The sequence below is a fragment of the Pelophylax lessonae genome, assembly GCF_965119305.1.
Source record: "Pelophylax lessonae genome assembly, contig: HAP1_SCAFFOLD_269, whole genome shotgun sequence".
Classification (NCBI taxonomy): Eukaryota; Metazoa; Chordata; class Amphibia; order Anura; family Ranidae; genus Pelophylax; species Pelophylax lessonae.
Window position 1 is genome coordinate 14,731 of NW_028120071.1, and position 24,266 is coordinate 38,996.

The following is a 24,266-nucleotide window of genomic DNA, read 5'->3' on the forward strand; positions in this document are numbered from 1 at the left end:
GTTGCTTGTCCTGACCTTTATCCTGATTCTTGGATCTCCTCCTCATCTCTCCTCCATATCCTCTTACACAGCTTTTCTCCACACCTGCAGTGAACCTGGGGGGTGGAAACTTGGCACCAGCATGCAGCAAAATGCATCCCCACCATTCGCAGCTCTGGAGAAATTTGTCTGCTATTTACCCTCCGTTCCTCCGCACGTCACCTGATCACATGAGAGATTACTTTCACACATTCCTGACAGATCTCTGTATGGTAAAGGTCAAAGTTCACTCTTCAGTTTAGGAGGAGTGGGAGGCACCCAGGAACAATAATTTGGTTTGCACGGGAGCCTCATATAGAGGACGCCTTAAATCTCCCCATCCAAATGTCCCTCCATTCAGAGTCTATATGTCTGATGATATCACTCTGACCTCACAGTTCCTCCCCCCAATGTCCCTCCATCTGTCTTTTGTTTCTGATGCTCTAAGGATGTGGGCGGACCCTTGGCATCTTCATTAGCAAAGTGGGTCTGTTGGTCCTGCATTGTATGTAATGATGTCAGAATGTCTGCAACAAGCTTTTACTCTGCGCAGTGTGGGGGTCCTGTGTGGGTAAATTATACCTCAGCCTGGGGCTTTAATCAAATGGAAACCTGAATGGTGAGGTGAGGAGGTTTCTGGAAATATCATTTGATTTTATTATTTGTGTTTAGATCTAGAGTTTTCCTCCTGTGAAGTCTGGAGATCATATGACCATCACATTGCCTCCACCTCCCTCCCTGATAGAATAGAGAAATACAAAGAAGGTTCTAGAAGTCACCAGGGAGATCATCGAGGAGAGGTGAGCGGTGCTGGGAATTCTGGGACATTATCCAGTAACAGACAAGGGATGTGTCTGGATGGTGACTGTATCATTGTGTGTGTCAGGTTCCTATAAGGTGTCAGGATGTCACTGTCTATTTCTCCATGGAGGAGTTGGAGTATTTAGAAGGACACAAGGATCTCTACAAGGACATCATGATGGAGAATCAGCCGCCCCTCACATCACCGGGTAAGAGGAGACTTTATTGTAAAGGAGAGAGCAGTACGGAGGATCCACCTAGATCCCTCATCGTCTGATAAACACATAGAAACAATGTATTCAGTCAGTGTGTGTGTTTCCTACAGATGGATCCAGTAATGGGAACCCACCAGAGAGATGTCCCCGTCCTCTGTATTCCCGGGATTCCACACAGGAAGGTCACACCATCCCTCACCATCATCAGGTAGATGATTGACAATTATTGGTAGTTATGATTTATACACAGCATGTTTGTTACAATGAATGTTGTATTATATCTTCCAGAGTGGAAACTTTGGGGATTATAATATTGTTGTTAAAGAAGAGTATAAAGAGGAGGATGAGGAGTATGGAGTGATGGAGGAGTTTTCAAAAAGACACAAGGATATGATGGAGCCACCTAATACCAGGAACCCACCAGAGAGATGTCCCCGTCCTCTGTATTCCTGGGATTCCACACAGGAAGGTCACACCATCACTCACCATCATCAGGTAGATGAGGAACAATCACTGATAGTATCATTAGGATCTGTACATTATCTGCATTGTTACCATTGATGTCATTTTTATTATATATTCAGTGTGGAAACCTGAGAGATTCTAAAGTTGAAGTTAAAGAAGAGATAAAAGAGGAGGATGGTGAGGATGGGGTGATGGAAGAGTCAGAGTTTGTAAAAGAACACAAAGATCTGTACCAGGACACCATGGTGGAGTCATCCAGCTATAGAAAGCCATCAGTGAGATTTCCCCGTCCTCTGTATTCCTGGGATTCCACACAGGAAGATCACACCATCCCCCACCATTACAAGGTTGGTGGAACGGAGCATCTAGAACATGGACAATGGAGATGATGTGTGGATTTGTATGTGAGCTTATAGTTTACAGATGATATTCATTCTCATATTCTTGATTTAGAGTGGAGATCCAATCGATATAGAATTTGAGGTTAAAGCAGAAGAAGAAGAGAGGTATGTGAGGGATGATCAGCAGTCTATGGAGGAGGATGGAATAACGGGGACATTTATAGAGGAGGACACTCCTACAGAGATTAGCACAGGTGGGTCATTAACACTAAATACATTCCTCCACCCATACTGCTCACTGATTGGTCCAGAGTAGGGCGGGGACTGGGTGATATCAGCCTGTAATCCCCTGGTCACTTTCCTGAGCTGTGTTCCCCATCCTGTATTCCTGTATTTCTCTTGGATAATCTTCCTTCTCTGTGCTGCAGATACAATCTATGTATTCAGACTGGATTTATGGAGATTCTGGGGTTCAGCTGGCAGCAAAATGTTGATTTTAACCCTAGGCTATACTAGACGTAGGCACCTGGGGTATGTGATGTGGGTCTTCTGCCCCATGCCCAACAATTCTCCCAGGGTTCCTTGCTCTGTTATTTGCTGGCTGTGCCGCGTGGAGGGATATGTCTGTATAGTCACAGACCCAAGTCACTGAGTGCAGTCTCAGGAGATGGGAGGCAGCGGTGTGGGATCTCTGCAACGTGGACCGCATCAGGCGTTATGACGTCCCCTGACGCTATATTAAGTTTATCCTGTAAGTGTGCAAATTTCGTGTGCAATAAAGTATCACTAGCTGCACTCAGAGGCGCATTTTGCTTGCCTAAATAGTTTCATAGTAGGTAAGGTTGAGATAAGGCGCTAGTCCATCCAGTTCAACCTGTGTAAGTGTGTCAATGTCGATAATCATTTCCCATATCCATGTATGTTGTCTTCACTAAGATGCAAGTCAAAGAGTCTTTAAAAACTATCATTACTCCTTGCTGACACCACCAATTTTTGAAGAGAGTTCCACATCAGTGAAAATCCCCCTACGCAGCTTTTCCTCCAATCTCATTGTGTGGCCACGTGTCCTCTTACACTCCCTGAGACTAAATAGTTTGCTCCCTACGCTGGGATCACCATTGAGGTAATTGTATATTGCTATCATATCTCCTCCAGAGAGAATAAGTTTAGTGCTTGTAGTCTTTCCTCATAATTGAGGTTCTCCAGTCCTCTTAATAATTTTGTTGCCCTTCTCTGGACTCTTTCTGGTTCCAACACATCCTTCCTGAGGATTGGTGACCAGAACTGGACAGAATACTCCAGATGTGGCCGGACCAGAGTTTTATAAGCTGCAGGATTATAGTTTTATCTCTGGAGTAAATCCCCTTTTTATTGCATGCCAGTATTCTACTGACTTTGCTTGCTGAAACCAGACATTGCATGCTATTGCTGAGTCTGTCTTCTACTAGGACACCCAGATCTTTCTCCCATGTAGGCAGAAGTCCGGCCCGTCCGGTTCTGCTTCCCACGCCAATTCAGCCTGAAAAGGCACCCTCACCCGCTTCTGGGTTGGGGGGACGTTTGCGCGGTTTTTCTACAACCCTGGTTGGCCCGCATTCGGGGCAGATGGGTTCAGGTAATTGTTCGATCTGGTTACATGATCGAGTTTCTCTCTCGGCCGGCGGGCAGATTTTTTCCCTCAAATCTTCGGTTATCTCTGGTGCGTTTGCAGGATCTGCGCCTGGCGGTACGGGTCCTGTGGGCCCAAGGAGTAGTGGTTCCGGTGCCTCATCGGGACAGATTTCAGGGGTTTTTACTCCAATCTGTTCACTGTGCCCAGAAAGGAGGGCAAGGTGTGTCCGATTCGGGACTTGACAGCTCTGACCCTCTGGTGCGGGTTCGCAAGTTCCGCATGGAATCCCTGCGCTCGGTGGTGGCTGCCCTGGTTCCGGGGGATTTCGGGGCCTCCATCGTTTTGAAGGATGGATTCCTTCACGTTCCCAATTTCGAGGGTCACCAGAAGTACCTTCGATTCGCCATTGCGGAGGATCATTACCAATTCGTGGCGTTACCTTTCGGTCTCGCTTCGGCTCCGCGGGGTTTCACCAAAGTGCTAGTGCCGGTCCTGGCTCTATTGCGAGCTCAGGCATCTCTGTCTTGGGGTATCTGGACGATATCCCACTTCGGTCTGCTGCCAGTCAGGACCTGGTAACCGACCTGTCCACCACGATGCGGACTCTGTAGGAGTTTGGTTGGACAATGAACATTCCTAAGTCGGCTCTATGTTCGTCGGTTCGTCTTCCCTACCTGGGAATAATTCTGGACTCTGTTCTAGCGTAGGTCTTCCTGCGAGAAGACAAGCTCAGGACGCTTCAGGACGAGGTCAGGTTCCTCAGGGACATTCAGTACTCGTCTCTCCGGACGTGCATGAGATGTCTGGGATTAATGGTCTCGGCTTTCGAGGCGATTCCCTTTGCCCAGTTTCACACGCGGGGTCTTCGATGGTGATTTTGGCCGAGTGGGACGGGCGACCGCAATCTCTGGATCTGCGGATCTCTTTGAGCCATCGCGCCAGAAGGAATCTTCTGTGGTGGCTCCGGTCCCCGGCGGTGTCGGGGGGCAAGTCTTTTCGTCCATTTTTGTGGACTGTGGTCATCACGGATGCCAGCCTGTCGGGCTGGGGTGGTGTTCTGAGCGTTCTGTCCGCCCAGGGAACTTGGTCGGAGGAGGAGTCGTCTTTTCCGATCAACATTCTGGAATTGAGGGCGATAAATCTTTGCCTTCTGCAATGGTCGGAACGGCTTCAGGGCCGTCCAGTTCGGGTTCAGACGGACAATGCCACAGCGGTTGCCTACATCAACCATCGAGGGGGCACCAGGAGTGCCCGAGCGGCTCGGGAAGTGACCGACATTCTGTCATGGGCCGAGGCGCACGTCCCGGCGATATCGGCAGTTCACATTCCGGGGGTGGAGAACTGGCAGGCGGATTATCTGAGTCGCCAGACCCTGGACCAGGGAGAATGGTCCCTCCACCCGGATGTCTTCCAGATGTTGTGTGCGAAGTGGGGTCTTCCAGATGTGGACCTGTTCGCGTCTCGTCTAAACGACAAGGTGGAAAGGTTCATGGCAAGGACGTGCGATCCGCGGGCGGACGCCTCGGATGCGTTGGTGGCGCCCTGGCATCAGTATCGTCTGATGTATGTCTTTCCCCCGATTCAGCTGTTGTCCAGGTTCCTTCGCAGGTTAGCCTCGGAACCTCACACAGTGTTTTTTCTTGTGGCCCCGGACTGGCCTCGCCGGTCTTGGTACGCAGACCTCGTAAATCTGGCAGTCGACGCTCCGTGGCGTCTGCCGCTTCGAGACGGCCTTCCGTCTCAAGGGTCGGTATTCCATCCTGCCTTTCAGTCACTGGCCTTAACGGCCTGGATGTTAGAAGTCAGGTCCTGAGGGTTAGGGGTCTCTCCCCTGAGGTCATTCCCACCTTGATTAAGGCTTAAAAAGCCTCTTCAGGTTAAATTTACTACCGTACTTGGAAAGCGTACTTTTGCCTGGTGTGAGTCCAGGGGGTATTCCCCCCACTCATACTCGGTGTCGAGAGTGTTGGCTTTCCTCCAATCTGGTGTGGACCAGCGTTTGGCGCTGGCCACGATTAAGGGTCAGATTTCTGCGCTGGCCATTCTTTTCCAACGCCCGGTGGCGTCTAATTCGTTGATTCGCACCTTTTGTTCAGGGGGTGCGACATTTGGTCCCTCCTAGGAGGGAACCTTTGCCTCCATGGGACTTGAACCTTGTTCTGTCCGTGTTGCAACAGGCTCCTTTTGAGAAGATCAGGGAGATCTCATTGTCTCTGTTGTTCAAATAGGTTGCTTTTTTGGTGGCGATCACTTCGGCCCGCAGGGTGTCGGAGCTGGCGGTTTTGTCCTGCAGCTCTCCCTACTTGGTGATTCACTTGGATGAGGTGGTCCTTCGACCTAACCCTTCCTTTCTTCCGAGGAGGATCTCGGAGTTTCATCCTAATGAGGCCATTGTCTTGCCTTCGCTTTGCGCGAAGCCTAAGCTTCCAAAGGGAGTTGCCTTGCATTCCTTGGATGTTGTTCGGGCGATCAGGGTTTACCTGTCATCGACTGAATCCTTTCGCAAGTCGGATTCCCTATTCGTCCTTCCGCAGGGTCCTCGGAAGGACATGGCGGTGTCGGCTGCGACCATCGCCATGTGGATCAGACAGACCATTGAGCGTGGCTATGCTTTGAGGGGGAAGGTTCCTCCCTTCCCTGTGTAGGCGCATTCTACCAGATCTTTGAGTGCGTCTTGGGCCTGTCATCATCGGGCTTCTGTGGCCCAGGTGTGTAAGGCGGCGACTTGGTCGTCCGTTCACACCTTCTCCATCTTTTTACAAAGTGGGTGTTCTGGCATCGGCTGATGCTTCCTTTGGCCGTAAGGTTCTTAGTGCGGCGGTGCCTTAGGGACCCTTGTTTTTGGGCCCTTGGCTGTTGGGGTGTCTTACTCCTGGGTTGCTTGTTCTTTCCTGGGTTGTTGCTCCTGTTGGGCACGTTATCCTGTTGCCCAGTTGGTTCTCTTACTTTGGTAAGGTTCCTGTCTCTGATGTGGGTACTGCGTTGCTTTGTGCGCGGCTGCGTTTCCCACCCCTCATGTCTACACTGCTCTGGGACGTCCCATTGGTGAAGATTATGAAGGGGCGGCGACTGTCGGAGGACGTAAGAGAAAACGGAATTTTTGTAAAATCTTACCATAAAATTCCTTTCTCTGAGTCCTCCGACAGTCGCCGCCCCCGCCCCTCTTTTGGGGTTTTGTTTATGTACTCTACTGCTATGCTACCAAACTGAGTTGAGGATGCTGGAAGCAGGGAGGTATTGACTGAGGGGACCGCCCCCTAGGGGTGTGATATGCTAAAAGCTTTTATATTAACAAATCTTGTTGCCTACCTACTCCTACGGAGCAAAGGTCAATACCCATTGGTGAAGATTATGAAGGGGCGGCGACTGTCAGAGGACTCAGAGAAAGGAATTTTACGGTAAGATTTTACAAAAATTCCATTTTTCTTCTCTTTAATATGACTTTCTATGTTATGATTTAGCCATCCAGGTTTATCCTTCACTCTTCTATATTTATTGCTATTGGAATGCACTGGGCGATACCTTTATTTAATGTTTCTGAAGTATTCCCATTTTTCCTCATTGTTCAATGTTTCTAGGATTCGCTCCTAATTAATGTCTTGTAGTATGGAGCGCAGTTTAGAAAAGGTGACTCGTGTGAAATTTAGTGTTCTTGTACTTCCCTCATTCCTCCTTTTCCTATGATTTATGCTGAATGTGATCATCCTGTCATTGCTAAATCCCAGGTTAGATTAAGGTCCATGAATAAAGAAATGAACTGGTAGGAGATCAGAGGACCTATTTACTAGTTACCTTGAGGGTGGAATTGTAAGATCCTCAGAGACAAAGCTGCCTGATGTGGGCTGAGTCCTGGTTTAGGGGAACCAATCTGCTGATGTCTAGTAATAATCTTTGTATTTCTATTTTAGTAGATGGACGGGTGATGGGGAAAACCTCAGAGGATTGTCTCACTTTGTCTCCAGACTGTAAAGTAGAAGATCAGGGCATCACAAAGTATAGTCCAGGAGAAAACCCGGCTACCTCAAATGTCCATCCGGCACCACACAGTGTAGATGGACCATTGTATTCATCTTATCCTGAAGAACCTAATACTGTGAGGGACAGTGCTGGACCATCGTATTCCTCTTATTCTGAGGAACCTCAGACTGTGAGGGACGGTGCCGGACCATCGTATTCCTCTTATCCTGAGGAACCTCAGACTGTGAGGGACAATTCTGGACCATCGTATTCCTCTTATCCTGAGGAACCTCAGACTGTGAGGGACAGTGCTGGACCATCGTATTCCTCTTATCCCGAGGAACCTCAGACTGTGAGGGATGGTGCTGTCCTTCCCACAGATATGAGGTTTTCCTGTACTGAGTGTGGGAAGTGTTTCCATTTTAAATCTGAACTTAATGTCCATAAAAGATCTCACACAGAAAAGAAGCCATTTGCCTGTCCTGAGTGTGGAAAATGTTTTTCAGATAAGTCCAATCTATACAGACATCAGAAATCTCACACGGGTGAAAAACTGTATTCCTGTTCTGACTGTGGAAAATGTTTTGCACGAAAATCAGCACTTGTCACACATCAGACATCTCACACAGGTGAGAAGCCGTATTCTTGTCCTGAGTGTGGGAAATGTTTTTCACAGATGTCCGGTCTTTACAAACACCAGAGATCTCACACAGGTGAGAAGCCATATTCCTGTCCTGAGTGTGGAAAATGTTTTTCACAAAATTCCAGTCTTCAAATACATCAGAGGCTTCATACAGGTGAGAAGCCATATTCCTGTCCTGAGTGCGGGAAATGCTTTTCAGAGAAGTCTAGCCTTTACAGACATCGCAGATTGCACATGGGGGAGAAGCCGTATTCCTGTTCTGATTGTGGGAAATGTTTTGTACACAAATCAGAGCTTGTTACACATCAGATATCTCACAAGGGGGTGAAGTCGTATTCCTGTCCTGAGTGTGGGAAATGTTTTGCAAGAAAATCAGAACTTGCCACACATCAGATGTATCACGCAGGGGATAAGCCATACTCCTGTTCCATGTGCGGAAAATGTTTTGTACAAAAATCAGTACTTGTCATACATCAGAGATCTCACACAGGGGAGAAGCCGTATTCCTGTCCTGAGTGCAAGAAATGTTTTTCAATAAAGTCCCACCTTTGCAGACATCTGAGATCTCATACTGGGGAGAAGCCGTATTTCTGTCCTGAGTGCGGGAAATGTTTTGTAGAAAAATCAGAGCTTGTCACACATCAGAGGTCTCACACGGGGGAGAAGCCATATTCCTGTCCTGAGTGCGGGAAATGTTTTTCACGAAAGACCAATCTTTACACACATCAGAGATCCCACACGGGGGAGAAGCCATTTTCTTGTCCTGTGTGCAGAAATTATTTTTCAGTGAAGTCCAATCTTACCAGACATCAGAGATTGCACACAGGGTAGAAGTAACTTTCCTGTCCTGAGTGAGGGAATTGTTATTAACTGAAGTCCTGTCTTCCTGTACATCAGGGATCCCACACAACCCTGGAGGTGTATTAGTGCACTGAGTGCGGGAAATGTCTTCTATGAATGTTGGTGGACATGTGGGGACAGGTGATATACACCTCAGATATACTCCATGGCTGATCTTCATCATGTAAGAAACTTCATAAGGAGATCAGAGATCACCAGAGACATGGATGAAGTGCTGTCCCGTGTTGGCCATTGATAGCAGGAGAAAAATAAAAATGGAGTCCTTACCTTTCATTGGCTGAGTACATTTTGTGGTGTAAGATTTAGAGGTCTTCTTGAAAAAATCTTTTTTAACCAAAATGACACGCATTTTCCCAGCTGTGATGAATGTTGGTAGTTTTATTTCATACATTGCGTTTCTAGAATTGTCTTTTTCACCTAGTGGCCATAATGTGGTATTACGTTATTTTTCCCGATTTAAGTGTTTCAGGAAAAGTACCCCATCATGCAATGCCAAGCTGCGGTTTCCAAAGCAAGCAAAATACTTTCTTGTATAAGAGAGGCATGGACTCCAGAGAGAGAGATATCATCTGTACAAATCATTAGTAAGACCTCATCTGGAATATGCAGTTCAGTTTTGGGCTCCAGTTCTTAAAAAGGATATCAGGGAACTGGAGAAAGTGCAGAGAAGGGCAACCAAACTGATAAGAGGCATGGAGGAGCTCAGCTATGAGAAAAGATTAGAGGAACTGAATGTATTCTCTCTTGAGAAGAGGAGATAAAGGGGGGATATGATCAACATGTATAATACATAAGGGGGGATATGATCACCATGTATAAATACATAAGGGGGGATATGATCACCATGTATAATACATAAGGGGGGATATGATCACCATGTAAAAATACATAAGGGGGGTATGATCTCAATGTATAAATACATAAGGGGGGTATGATCTCCATGTATAAATACATAAGGGGGGGGGGGTATGATCTCCATGTATAAATACATAAGGGGGATATGATCTCCATGTATAAATACATAAGGGGAGATATGATCTCCATGTATAAATACATAAGGGGGTATATGATCACATGTATAAATACATAAGGGGGGATATGATCACCATGTATAAATACATGAGGGGGGATATGATCACCACGTATAAATACATAAGGGAGGATATGATCTCCTTGTATAAATACATAAGGGGGGTATGATCTCCTTGTATAAATACATAAGGGGGATATGATCACCGTGTATAAATACATAAGGGGGGATGTGATCTCCATGTATAATACATAAGGGGGGATATGATCACCATGTATAATACATAAGGGGGGATATGATCACCGTGTATAAATACGTAAGGGGTCCACATAGTGAACTTGGTGTTGAGTTGTTCACTTTAAGGTCATCACAGAGGACAAGGGGGCGCTCTTTACGTCTAGAGGAAAACGGATTTAGTCTCCAAATATGGAAAGGTTTCTTCACAGTAAGAGCTGTGAAAATGTGGAATAGACTCCCTCCAGAGGTGGTTCTGGCCAGCTCAGTAGATTGCTTTAAAAAAGTCCTGGATTCTTTCCTGGGTGTATATAATATAAATGGGTACTAATATTTATAGGTAAAGTTGATCCAGGGAATATCCGATTGCCTCTCGGGGGATCAGGAAGGAATTTTCCCCCTGCTGTAGTAAATTGGATCATGCTTTGCTGGGGGTTTTTCGCCTTCCTCTGGATCAACTGCGGGTATAGGATTGTGTATATGTGATTGTATGGTTGGGTTTTCTGTTTTATTTTGTATTAGTTGAGCCAGATGGATTTGTTTTTGTCTTTTTTCAACCTGACTAACTATGTAACTATGTATGTAACTAGATGGAGCTGCATTCAAAGGAAATGTTAATTAAAAATACTGCCAGAATTTATTATCCTTGTCATATTCGTCCAACAAAATTTTTATAAATCTACCTCTGAAGCTGGATACACACTATACAAGTTTTGTTGTTAGATTTCCTTTAGATTTACCTCCAGCTATGTAGTGCAGGGGCCGACCTGACTGCATACACATTGAAAGTGTTTAGATTTGACCTCCTATTATACGGTTTTGGTAAATCTAAAGGAAAAAGTCTAAAGATAATTGTATAGTGTGTATGGCCCATTGGTTTTCTTAATCAAAGGTGGTTTTTAAGCAATAACTTAGATCATAATCATGCATTTAATATCTTTTTGTTTTTTTATTTCGAACATGTAAAAAACAAAATCAAAATAAAAGAAGTAATTATTCAGTAGTAGACAATCACAAAAAAATGATTTACAAAAGAAGACAAAAAAAAACTATAAAGAATAATTTAGTTTACATATCCGAAAAGGAATGGGAAGAAGTACAAACGTATGTAATCCCACCCCTTCTCCATAAATTATAATAAACTATTCAATGTCCCATCAATATAAAGTCATGTAATAATTAACTACTTGCTGACTGCCAGCAGTACATATACTGCAGCAAGTCGGCACTACCTGTACGTTGCTTCACGCAATAGCCAGCAGGGGGCGCAGGCAACCACCCGCGATCGCTCCCCACAGCAGTCTGCCGATGTAAACAAGGCAGACCGCCGTTCTGTCACAGATGAACACAGGGATCCTGTGTTACTGCTATTTAGAAACATGGATCTCTGTGTTCATCTGGGGAGTCCATCTCCCATACAGTTAGAAAGCACCCCCTAGGGACACATTTAACCCTTTGATTGCCCCTGGTGTTAACCCCTTCCCTGCCAGTGTCATTAGTACAGTAACGGTGCACAGGGCTTTTTTTCTCAGAGAATAGGTGCAGGAACTCCTCCCTTCTGAGTCACCCCTTGACTCCGTCCCCTACCAACCTCCGTTCCTCGGTTTCACCTCTTACCCACCTCCCAGTACCAGCCCTTTTAGAGAATTACCAAGAAAGGCAATATAATAGATCTAGAAACAATGGACACCCCAGCGACAATAGATCCACCCCTGTTACAATGGACTTCCAACAGCCAGCATCAATAGACCCTCCAGCAGCCAGCAACATTAGACCCCTCCCTCAACAGTAGATCCCTCCCAGCAATGATTGATGCCCTGCAACATAAGACCCACCCCAGCAACAATAGATACCCCACCAACAACAGACTTCCCCAGCAACAATAGATCCTCTGCGCAAATAGATCCCCTCCAGCAATACTAGATTACCCAGTAGCCAGCATCAATAGACCCTCCAGCAGCAAGCGGCAAAGACCTCTACCTAAACAATAAATCCCTCCCAGCAACAACTGACCCACCAGCAACTTAAGACCCACCCCAGTAACAATACTTTCCCCATGAGCAACAGAAGACCTCCCCAGCAACTATAGACCCCCATCCTCTGCAAAAATAGATCCCCTCCAGCAACAATTGATTGCCTATTAGCCAGCATCATCAGATCCACCAGCACACCTGAGCATCCCTTGCCATTACATACATTCAGTTCTGGAGGTGCCAGAACTGCATTCCCCTGCGTTCCCGCTGAAAAAAAGCCCCGACGGTGCATATTTTTAGCACTGATTACTGTAGTAATGTCACTGGTCCCCCCGAAAGTGTCAAAAATGTCAGTTAGGGGTCCGATCTGTCCGCCACAATGTCGCAGTCCTCCAAAAAAATTTGCAGATTGCCGCCACTACTAGTAAAAAAAAAAAAAAAAAAAAAGTCCATAAATCTTTCCTTTAGTTTGTAGACACGATACCTTTTGCACAAACCAATTGATAGACGCTTATTGGGATTTTTTTTACCAAAAGTATGTAGTAGAATACAAATTGGCTGAAAATGATGAAGATATTTAATTTATATTGGATGTTTTATAGCAAAAAGTAAAAAAAAATTGTTTGATTTTTTTTCAAAATGGTTGGTCTTTTTTTGTTTCTAGCGCAAAAAAATAAAAACCGCAGAGGTGATTAAATACCACCAAAAGAAAGCTCTATTTTTGGGGAAAAAAAGGACATCAATTTTATTTGTGTACAGCGTCGCACGACCGCGCAATTGTCAGTTATAATAATGCAGTACCAAATTGCAAAAAAATGGCCTGGTCATTAAGGGGGTAAAACCTTCTGGTCCATAAGTGGTTAATAAAAATTTCAACTATACTGTAATATTCTAATTACCAATAATGTAATTACACACTCATACACATATATGGATACATACATGCACACATACACACCCAAATAAAACTAAATAAAAACAAAAAAAACTCAATCACAATATAAATAAAAAAAAAACAATAAACACGCAATAAAAGTTCAAACACTTTCATTTTTTAAAGGAGGGGGTTTGGTGTGAGCCACCAACTTAACCTGCGCAAATGGATGTGATAAATTATATACTACTGAATTATTATTATTATTATTATTAAGGATTTCTATAGCGCCAGCAGTTTACGCAGCGCTTTACAATATTAGAGGGAGACAATACATTTACAATAAAATATAAGAGGATTAAGAGGGCCCTGCTCAGAAGAGCTTACAATCTAATGGGGTGGGGCAGGTGTTACAAGAGGTAAGAGTAGGGAATGAGCTGATGGCAGATTAGTTGGTGGTGTGATAGGCTTCCCTAGTTTTCAGGGATCGCCTGAAAGAAGCTAGAGTACTGCGGTACGCTACTGCGCATGTGCGGCGCCTCGGGAACGAGGCTTGGCTCTCGCGCATGCGCAGTGGAAATGCGGCGCATGCGCAGTAGGTCGGCTTCGGCGGCGATCTCTGATGACGTCACCAGGCGCCATATTTAAACTCTCAGAACTGTCAGCAGTTCTGTGTTTATACACGCTGCTGATGCTTGTAGCCTGTGCTATTGCCAGCTGATTTTTTCTTCCTGGAAGATCCTTTTGCTGCATTGCTGCCGCTCTGCTTGGTTTCCCACCTGGTTCCTGGTGAGTAACTGGCCCCAGTTTGGGAGCTTCCCCCCCTCCTTCTCCCCCCATTGCTTCATGGTTTCTGACATCGCTGTCCGGCTCATCCCTGTAGGTCAGCGCCAGAATGGAAGCTACTTTGCCCTCCGGTGGTCAGCCCGCCCTTAACATGTATTGGGGGCTTCTTAGTGGGGGTGCGGGTTACAGGGGGGGGATTGGAACTCAGGTGTTCCTAGCTTCCTGTCTGTGTTTCTTTTGTTTCTGTTTTGTTTCAGCCCTTCTCGTTCAGAGACTAGGCACTCTTCTCAAAGAAGCGAAAGGCGTTCGAGTTCCCGCCACCGGCACTCTTTTGGGAAATCCCGATCAGGCTCCCATCATCATAAAAGAGCGTCCACATCAGCCAGTCACTCTCGAAAACCTGAAAAAGCAGGTTGTTGGGGCTGTGGCGCCAGTGTCCCTGAAAGGAAGTCCCTCTGTGACAGGTGTTTCTCCCAGGCTGCGGGAGAAAGGGATACTTCCGATCAACGTATTGAAGCCCTGGTTAAAAGGGTAGTGAATGACTCTTTAGCCGAGATGGGTGTCAGTCAATCTCAAGGCTCTGCAACAGCTCCCCCAAGCCCTTCCCCTGTAACGCTTCAAGTACAGGAAGATTTTGAGTCTGCCCATACGAGCCATCAGTCGATGCTCTTGTCAGGTAGCGACTCCAAAGCTGAGGATCCCTGCCTGTGTTTTGAGTATGCCTTGGTGCCTTCTCTGGTAAAAGCGGTCAGGGAGACCTTAAACTGGGAGGAGTCAGCTGTTCCCCCTCCCAAACAAAAGAAGAACTTTAAACAGCTCAATAAGGAGCGTGTTAATTTTCCCTTCCTTGGAGAGTTGGGAGAAATTATCTCAGAGGAGTGGAGAAAGGTGGAACGAAAGAATTCCTTAGTCTCTAAGATGGCCAAACTATACCCTTTTAAAGAGGAAGATGTTAAAAATCTTGAGTCTCCTCCTTTAGTAGACGCAGCAGTGATGAGACTGGTCAAGCACGTGACCCTTCCCCTAGAGGATACGGTCTCGTTTAAGGATCCGCTGGATCGAAGGATGGACTCCGATTTGAAAAGGATCTACCTCACGGCAGGTATGGCCTGCAAGCCAGCCCTGGCCTTAGCCGCTCTATCTAAGGCCATGGAATCTTGGGCTGACGTGGTGGATGAATCTGTCAGATCAGTGTCGGAGGAGGTTGCCAGAAGTTCCAATCCAGGAGCTTAGGGGAGGCTTCTATAGATCTGATCCATCTGTTGGCAAGAGTTATGCTGTCCTCAGTCACGGCTAAGAGAGCCCTATGGCTCCGCCCTTGGGTTGCTGATCCGGCATCAAAGCAAGTCTGGTGCCGCATTCCCTTTGAGGGGTCCTCCCTTTTCGGGAACAAGCTCGACGAGGCCATAACTCGTGCTACGGGCGGAAAGTCTGGGTTTCTTCCCCAGGATCGGCGCCAGTTTAATATCAAGAAGGGACAGTCTAGTAGGAAGTTTGTCCCCGATCGGGCCAGGGAGACTCGTACTTATAGACCTGGTCGAGAATTCAACCGAAATTGGAGGTCCAAACAGTCTTCCAGGAAGACGGCAAAGAATGTCTCCTCAGGTGACCGCGAGCCCACTAAGTCTTTTTGAAGTTGGGACCGCTCAGGCATGCCAAGTGGGAGCGCGTCTACGCTCCTTCCATCATGTCTGGGCGGCTTCGATTCAGGACCCCTGGGCCGTCAGGACCGTGTCTTCAGGTCACAAGTGGGTCTTCAAAGAGATGCCAGGCTCAAGATTCCTGCCTACTGCTCTACCATCCCTAGAAGAAAGGCGTCAAATTTTATATTCCTACGTCGAGTCTCTCATTGCTCAAGGGGCTGTCATCTCCGTTCCAGAGTCCGAGTGAGGCCAAGGAATATACTCTCCGCTTTTTCTGGTTCAAAAGAAAAACGGATCGTGGAGACCAGTCATAGACCTGACTTTTTTGAACCAATTTATAAAAAAAGAGAGATTCAAGATGGAGACCTTGCTATCCATACAGCAAGCAGTTCAGCCGGCCGATTGGATGGTGTCCATCGACTTGAAGGACGCCTACTTTCATGTCCCTGTGGCAGAAGATTTTCAAAGGTATCTCCGGTTCACAGTGGGCGGCTCACATCTTCAATTTATCTGTCTCCCATTCGGGCTCTCCACATCTCCACGGACCTTTTCAAAAAAATCTTATTGGCCGTGGTAGCTCTACTGAGAACGAGAGGTATTCGGCTCCACCATTATTTGGACGGCTTTCTCCTGTTGTCCCAAGACAGAGATCAACTCTTAGTTCATCTAGAACAGGTCGTGTCTACTCTCCAGAAGTTTGGTTGGCTACTGAACGAAGAGAAGAGCCACTTAACTCCAACACAGTCCCTGGTTTACCTTGGCGCCCTGTTCGACACGGTGAAGGCAACTATCTCCCTTCCAGAAGAGAAGATAGGTACAGTCCGAGACAGGGTTCGCTTTGCCCTCTCATCTTCAGGCACGCCAATGCCTGAAGGTGATCAGGACTATGGTCATAGTAGTCCCCATGGTGAAGTGGGCCCTGTGGAGGATGAGACCCTTTCAGAAGGGATTCCTGCAACAGTGGGATACGTGGCATCTGGATCAACTCCTCTTCCTAACTCCAGCCATGAGAGCGAGTCTCCCTTGGTGGTTATGCAGAGGCCACCTGCCGAACTGCCACTCTCTGAAACCAGCTCCGTGGGTAGTGATCACCTCGGACGCCAGCAACATAGGCTGGGGTGCCTTCTGTCTGTCGGATGTGGCTCAGGGCAGGTGGAGTTTTCCTACTCGAGGGATAGTATCCAACGTACTGGAACTTCGAGCAGCATTCCAAGCTCTAAGAGCATTCTCTCATCTGACAAAGGACCAACCTGTCATGTTACGGCTGGACAACAGCTCAGCAGTAGCATATGTGAGGAAGCAGGGGGGAACGCGCAGCTGGTCCCTATTGAGGGAAGTGGAACCGATCATGTCATGGGCACAAAGAAATCTCTCAGATCTGTCGGCGGTCTATGTTCCAGGAGTCCAGAATGTCCAAGCGGATTTTTTGTCCAGAGTAGACCTGGACAACAACGAGTGGTCCCTTCACAGGGAAGTATTCGACTGGATTCTGTCATTGGGGTTCTCCCCAGAAGTAGACCTCTTCGCCTCCCCCTGCAACCACAAGCTGCCGAAATACTACACAAGGTTCAGAGATCCCCAGGCATTCGGGTTGGACGCCCTCTCGGATCAGTGGAGATTCCACAGGGCATACGCCTTCCCACCAGTTCCGATTGTGTTACAATTCCTTCGGAGACTCAGGTCGGAGCCAGTGGAGGTAGTGGCGGTGATTCCCTTCTGGCCCAACAGGCCATGGTTTCCCCTTCTGATGCTACTCAGTGTCCGAGACCCAATCCAACTGCCCTTCAGACCGGATCTGTTGTCCCAGGGATCTGTACTCCATCCATGCCTGGCTCGCCTACATCTGAGGGTTTGGATGTTGAAAGGAGGAGGTTGCAGGCTTTAGGTTGTCCGGAAGTTGCAATTTCTACGTTACTCAGTGCTAGAAGAAACTCAACAAATAGAGTCTATCAGAGAATCTGGTCAAGGTTTTCTTCACAGTTGGCTGCAAGGCCTGATCCTCAGTCCTCCATTAAGATCCAGGACGTGCTGAGCTTCCTACAATCAGGTTTAGATCTACCACTCTCTGTGAGTTCCCTCAGGGTCCAAGTTTCGGCTATCTCAGCTTTCACGGGTATCTCCTGGGCCAGTCATGCCTTAATACGACAGTTCTTTAAGGGAGCAGTGAGAATTAGGCCTCAAAGAAAGCCTAGGTTTCCCAAGTGGGACCTGCCTCTAGTACTGGATTTCCTGTCAGATCGTATCCAAGACACGTCTGAGTCCATTACCATAAAGGAACTTACTCTGATGACAGTGTTTCTAGTAGCTGTGGTACTTATTCCCATGTTGGATGCGAGACCAAAAGTGACCTCTGTCTTCCACGAAAACGTCGAAACTGTGTTACCAACCTTCAGACAAGGGGAAGACTCTCCGGTTCATCCACTGGATGTTGGGAATTGTATTAGGAAATATCTGGAAGCCACATCTTCTTTCAGAAAGTCGGAGTATCTTTTTGTTACCTTCTATGGCAAAAACAAAGGTTCAAGGGCCTCTACGAGATCTATCTCCTCATGGATCATTCAAACCATCCAGTGGGCTTATAGGGCTACGGGCTTGACCCCTCCAGCAGTAGTCACAGCTCATTCGACGCGGAGCATTTCTACCTCGTGGGCAGTTTCCAGACACGTGGCTCCTGATGTTATCTGTAGAGCAGGGGCATGGTCCTCTATTAACACATTTTTGTCCCACTACTGTGTTGAGCCAGCGGCTCTTTCTTCTGTGAATTTTTGTTTGCAAGTCTTGTCTGTTGACAAAGTGAATTAAACTTTTTTCTGTTCAGCACCTGCCCACCCTGTGTGTACGGCGAGTTATTTCCCGATACGTATGCTGCCATGGAGTCTGTCAGGAAAATTTATATCAAATACTTACCGTAATTTTCCTTTCCTGATGGACTCCATGGCAGCAGGAGTTCCCTCCCAGATTTCTGTGGAGGATAGTTACAGAACACGTGTGCTGAACAGGTGCAAAGATTTATGGGAGTGAGGTCCTATGGGTAGGTTTGGAGGCGGGGCCAAACCCGATACGTATGCTGCCATGGAGTCCATCAGGAAAGGAAAATTACGGTAAGTATTTGATATAAATTTTCCGTTATTCCCCTTAGATTATAACTCATGTCCCTTGAAAGAAATCGTTTTTGTATATTTCCAGGTAATAAATTGTTTTTTGCTGTAAATATTATTTGTTCAGTGTGTAATTGCAGCGTCACGTGTCCATTTTAGGAGTTGTAACTCTAAGAATAATGAGTTTGTGTGATCCCTTTATCCTGCCCCAGAAATATTCCGTATTGCTTTCTTTTGCAGTATGATCAATGGAAATATTCTGTATTACGATCAATGGAAATAGTCTGTATTCCGATCAATGGAAATATTTTGTATTCTGATCAATGGAAGTATTCTGTATTCCGATCAATGGAAACATTCTGTATTCTGTACTCCGATCAATGGAAATATTCTGTAGTCCGATCAATGGAAATAGTCTGTATTCCGATCAATGGAAACATTCTGTATTCCGATCAATGGAAACATTCTGTATTCCGATCAATGGAAACATTCTGTACTCCAATCAATGGAAACATTCTGTACTCCAATCAATGGAAATAGTCTGTATTCCGATCAATGGAAATAGTCTGTATTCCGATCAATGGAAATATTCTGTATTCCGATCAATGGAAACATTCTGTATTCCGATCAATGGAAATATTCTGTATTCCGATCAATGGAAATAGTCTGCACTCCGATCAATGGAAATAGTCTGCACTCCGATCAATGGAAATAGTCTGTATTCCGATCAATGGAAATAGTCTGTATTGCGATCAATGGAAACATTCTGTACTCCAATCAATGGAAATAGTCTGTACTCCGATCAATGGAAATAGTCTGTATTCCGATCAATGGAAATAGTCTGTATTCCGATCAATGGAAATATTCTGTATTCCGATCAATGGAAACATTCTGTATTCCGATCAATGGAAATATTCTGTATTCCGATCAATGGAAATAGTCTGTATTCCGATCAATGGAAATATTCTGTATTCCGATCAATGAAAACATTCTGTATTGCGATCAATGGAAACATTCTGTATTCTGATCAATGGAAACATTCTGTATTCTGTACTCCGATCAATGGAAATAGTCTGCACTCCGATCAATGGAAATAGTCTGCATTCCGATCAATGGAAATATTCTGTATTCCGATCAATGGAAATAGTCTGTATTCCGGTCAATGGAAATATTCTGTATTCCGATCAATGGAAATAGTCTGTATTCCGATCAATGAAAATAGTCTGTATTCCGATCTATGGAAACATTCTGTATTCCGATCAATGAAAACATTCTGTATTCCGATCAATGGAAATAGTCTGTATTCCGATCTATGGAAACCTTCTGTATTCCGATCAATGAAAACATTCTGTATTCCGATCAATGGAAATAGTCTGTATTCCGATCAATGAAAATAGTCTGTATTCCGATCAATGGAAATAGTCTGTATTCCGATCAATGGAAATAGTCTGTATTCCGATCAATGGAAATATTCTGTATTCCGATCAATGGAAATAGTCTGCACTCCGATCAATGGAAATAGTCTGTATTGCGATCAATGGAAATAGTCTGTATTGCGATCAATGGAAACATTCTGTATTCTGATCAATGGAAGTATTCTGTGTTCCGATCAATGGAAACATTCTGTATTCTGTATTCCGATCAATGAAAACATTCTGTATTCCGATCAATGAAAACATTCTGTATTCCGATCAATGGAAATAGAATGTATTCCGATCAATGGAAATAGTCTGTATTCCGATCAATGGAAATATTCTGTATTCCGATCAATGGAAGTATTCTGTATTCCGATCAATGGAAATATTCTGTATTCCGATCAATGGAAATAGTCGGTATTCCGATCAATGGAAATATTCTGTATTCCGATCAATGGAAATATTCTGGTTATATAATTATTGCCCCAAACCTCTGCACAATAACTGAGAGATGGAAGAATAATTGAACAATATAAAATATGGAGTGATTTATAATCCAGAATATCTCTTACTTTATGTAAAACTGCGATACTTTTGGATACTTTGGATTGCACACGCTTAGTATGTGATTTCCAACAGATTTCATCATATATTATCATCCCGAGAAATTTTATTTAACCACTTGACAACCGCCCACCACAGATTTACTGCGGCAGGCAGCTGCTCATGGGCAAACTGATGTAGTATTACGTTGCTCGCTCTCAGGAGGCTAGGGGGCGAGCGTGCGCTGCTGGCAGCGCGCTCCCGCTCATCAGTGGGGAAGCTGATGCGTGTGTCAGACGGCTCTGATTGCCACCTGACACTGACGATCGCTGACAGAGAAGGACAGTCGGCTGATGTAAACACAGCCGTCCATCCTTCTCCCTCGGATGATCACAGAGGATATGTGAGCCTTCTATACAGGATCACAGGTCTCTGTGATCATCTCACAAGCCCAACCCCCCCACAGTTAGAATCACTCCCCTAGGCTTACATTTAACCCCTTGATCACCCACAATGTTAACCCCTTCCCTGTCAGTGTCATTAGTACAGTGACAGTGCATATTTTTAGCACTGATTACTGTAGTAATGTCACTGATCCTCCCAAAAGTGTCAAAAATGTCAGTTAGGGGTCCGATCTGTCTGCAGCAATGTCGCAGTCCCACAAAAAATCGCAGATCGCCGCCATTACCAGTAAAAAAAAATAAAAATAAAAATGACATACATTTTTCCCAGTATTAGTAGACGCGATAATTTTTGTGCAAATGCTTATTGCGATTTTTTTTTTACCAAAAATATGCAGCAAAAAACAAATTAGCCTAAAATGTTAAAAAATGTTGATTTTTAAATTTTTTTTTGGGGAATGTTATATATCGGAATGTGAAAAATATTGTTTTTCCTTTTATTTCAAAATTGTCGCTCTTTTTTTGTTTATAGCGCAAAAAATAAAAAAATTGCAGAGGTGATCAAATACCACCAAAAGAAATCTCTATTTGTGGGAAAAAAGAACATCAATTTTATTTGGGTACAGCGTCGCATGACTGCGCAATTGTCAGTTAAAGTAACGCAGTGCTGAATCGCAAAATAAGGCCTGGTCATTAGGGGGGAAAATCTTCTGGTCTGAAAGTGGATAAATAACTCTTTCTATATTAACCCTTCCATCTGAATATCTATTTATGTGTTCATTTTCCCAGTTCCCAGAAGATGTTTTATTCAGATTTAATAATAATTTATTTCTATCAAACCATAATTTCAATTTCCTCATTTCTATATTAATAACCTGTATTAGAGATGTAAATCACGGCCTAGACATAAAATATTCACATCATCAGCAAAGACACCATACATAAATCATTGATATAAAGAATATACAATTTAGGGCCCAATACTGTCCCCTGGGGGATGCCCCAAGTAATGTCCAAACATGATGAACAATAATCACCCAACCCCCAACTCCAACCCAACAATTTATAAGTACAGTAGAAAATGAAAGACATAAGTTAACCACTTCCCGCCCGGCCTATAGCAAAATGACGGCAGGGCGGTGGTTTCATTGCTGACAGCGCATGAGTAGATGAGAGTCAATAAGCCGCGTTATTTACAGGGGGATCTGAACTGATAATCAGTGCAACCCCATCAGCAATGCCTGCCAGTGCCCATCAGTGCCTAACAGTGATGCCCATCAGTGATGCCAGTCAGTGCTGCCTTTTAGTGCCCATCAGAGATGCCTGTCAGTGCTTCCTCATCAGTGCCGTCTATCGGTGCACATCATTGCCGCCTATCAGTGTCCATAAAGGCTGCCCATCAGTGCTGCATGTTCAAGTAAAAACAAAACCTCCTGCGCTCAAGTGCTGTCTGATGGAGTAGAAAGAGGTGCACTACAAACTCAGATGTAGAGAGAGCTGTTTGGTCTTGCTGCCCCCTTCAGGATCAAGGGTATCCAGAACCACTGGTAGAAAAGAGGCCAGCGGGATCCCCGTGCACCATGCCAGGCGAGCTATACATGTTCTGCTCCCATGGGTAGTGTCCCCCCTGCAGTGTTGCAGGTCGGGGGTGGTTGACACTGTTCTGCTTGCTAGTGGACATGCACGGGTAAAGCAGTGGAGTATTATCCTGATCCTATGGAGATCTAAAGTATTGACTGTTGATGTGTGTGTGTGTGTATATGTATGTATATGTATATATATATATATACCGCTTTTGTCCTCAATGCATTATTCATTACATTTGGTTTGTTATTGTTTCCTTTCCTGTTCGAACAAGTGTTTCATTTGCTGTACATTTTTTGCCGCTGATCACATAGTCCGAGCTGGCCTTGGAAGGTGGGTGTGGCTTGGCTCGGGCTGGACAAGTGTCCTTGCCCCCCCCCCCCCTCTTCCATGTTCCTTCCCTGTCCCAGCATCCTCACTTTTCCTTCCCCTCTCTCTCCTTCTTGCTGCCTTTTCCGTCTTATTCTTCTCCCTTCCCTTCTCCTCTCCTCTTCCCTTTTCTTCCCTTCCCCCCTCCCCTTTGTCCCGTCCTTGAGGTTGGGGCGGAGCAGGAAGAGGTGGGGCCAACTCCCATTTAGTCTTCGGCCGTTCGGCTTGTGATCTAGCAGCATTTTTTCTGGCTCTGAGGAAGGGGCCTCGCTCCTGCAACGCGTCAGCCTGAAACACGTCAGCCCCATGCGACCATCTGCATGCCCATTCGTCACAATTGGGACCTGGCTACCTTGGAGACTGTATATGCTATTCTTGATGTGTGTTGTATCACACCAGTCTTGTGAGTACTTTGTACACTTTTTAATATTTTAATAAATAGTTTTATGGTAATGCACTAGGTCGGTGCTACCATCAGTGCTGCATATCAGTCCGCTATCATTACCCATCATTGCTGCATATTAGTGCCTCTTCATCAGTGCCACCTCATTAGTGCTCATCAGTGCCACCTCATCAGTGCACATCAGTGAAGGAGAAAAATCACTTATTTACAAAATTTTATAACAGAAATAAATTTTTTTTGAATTTTCAGTCTTTTTTCATTTGTTTAGCAAAAAAATAAAATCCCCACTGGTGATTAAATACCACCAAAATAAAGCTTTATCTGTCTAAAAAAAATTCTAAAAATGTCATTTGTGTACAGCGTTGCATAACTGTGCAATTGTCTTTCAAAGTGTGACAGCGTTGAAAGCTGAAAATTGACCTGGGCAGGAAGGGGGGAAAGTACCCGGTATTGAAGGGGTTAAATATCCCAACCATTGATTTGAAAACAAAAAATACCAAACTTGGCTAATAAATGGCAAGAACTATTACAGGAGTTAGCACCATTTAGTGGCCCAATGTTGGTATTTTCAATATTAAACCAATGGAAAACATCCAACCAGCAGGAAGCCTAATGTCCTTTATGTTTTACCCCCATTCACAGAGAAGGAATCCCCAGGCTAACTGCTTTGCATTTTCTATGAATAGACCCCTAAATGTCAGGAGACGTTTATATAAAGATGGGAAGTATGTAGCAGATAAATGAATAGACCTCCTAGCAATGTTATTACCAGGCTGCAGCTAGGGGGAGCTCTAATGTGACCCCAGCAGAGTGATCCCATCTAGCTCACATTAACCCTTTCACTGCCAGAGCTGTGTTTGCATTATTTTTGCACACGTAGTAAAATGCAGATTTTAGGCCCAAACATATATTTTCTGAAAGCAGAGGCCCTGGAGAATAAAATGGTGGTAATTGTTAAGGTGTTCCTCGTACACAAATGTCACCTTCATATCCGGGTTTA

At 45.2% G+C, this 24,266-nt stretch overlaps 2 protein-coding genes across 2 annotated transcripts in view; both read left to right on the top strand.

Moving 5' to 3' along the window:
- Nucleotides 1–24,266, top strand: part of LOC309543617 (uncharacterized protein) — a gene marked incomplete at both ends in the record, with an annotated part of 248,485 nt that overhangs the window by 13,896 nt on the left and 210,323 nt on the right. Inside the window, 3 exon segments of the mRNA XM_082276074.1 lie at nt 905–1,028; nt 1,145–1,242; nt 1,323–1,529. Coding sequence (XP_082132200.1) covers nt 905–1,028; nt 1,145–1,242; nt 1,323–1,529 — 429 coding nt within the window.
- Nucleotides 7,729–24,266, top strand: part of LOC309543618 (uncharacterized protein) — an 88,944-nt gene continuing 72,406 nt past the window's right edge. Inside the window, exon 1 of the mRNA XM_082276075.1 lies at nt 7,729–8,970. Coding sequence (XP_082132201.1) covers nt 7,792–8,883 — 1,092 coding nt within the window. The 5' untranslated portion in view covers nt 7,729–7,791 and the 3' untranslated portion in view covers nt 8,884–8,970. The remainder of the gene's footprint in view (nt 8,971–24,266) is intronic.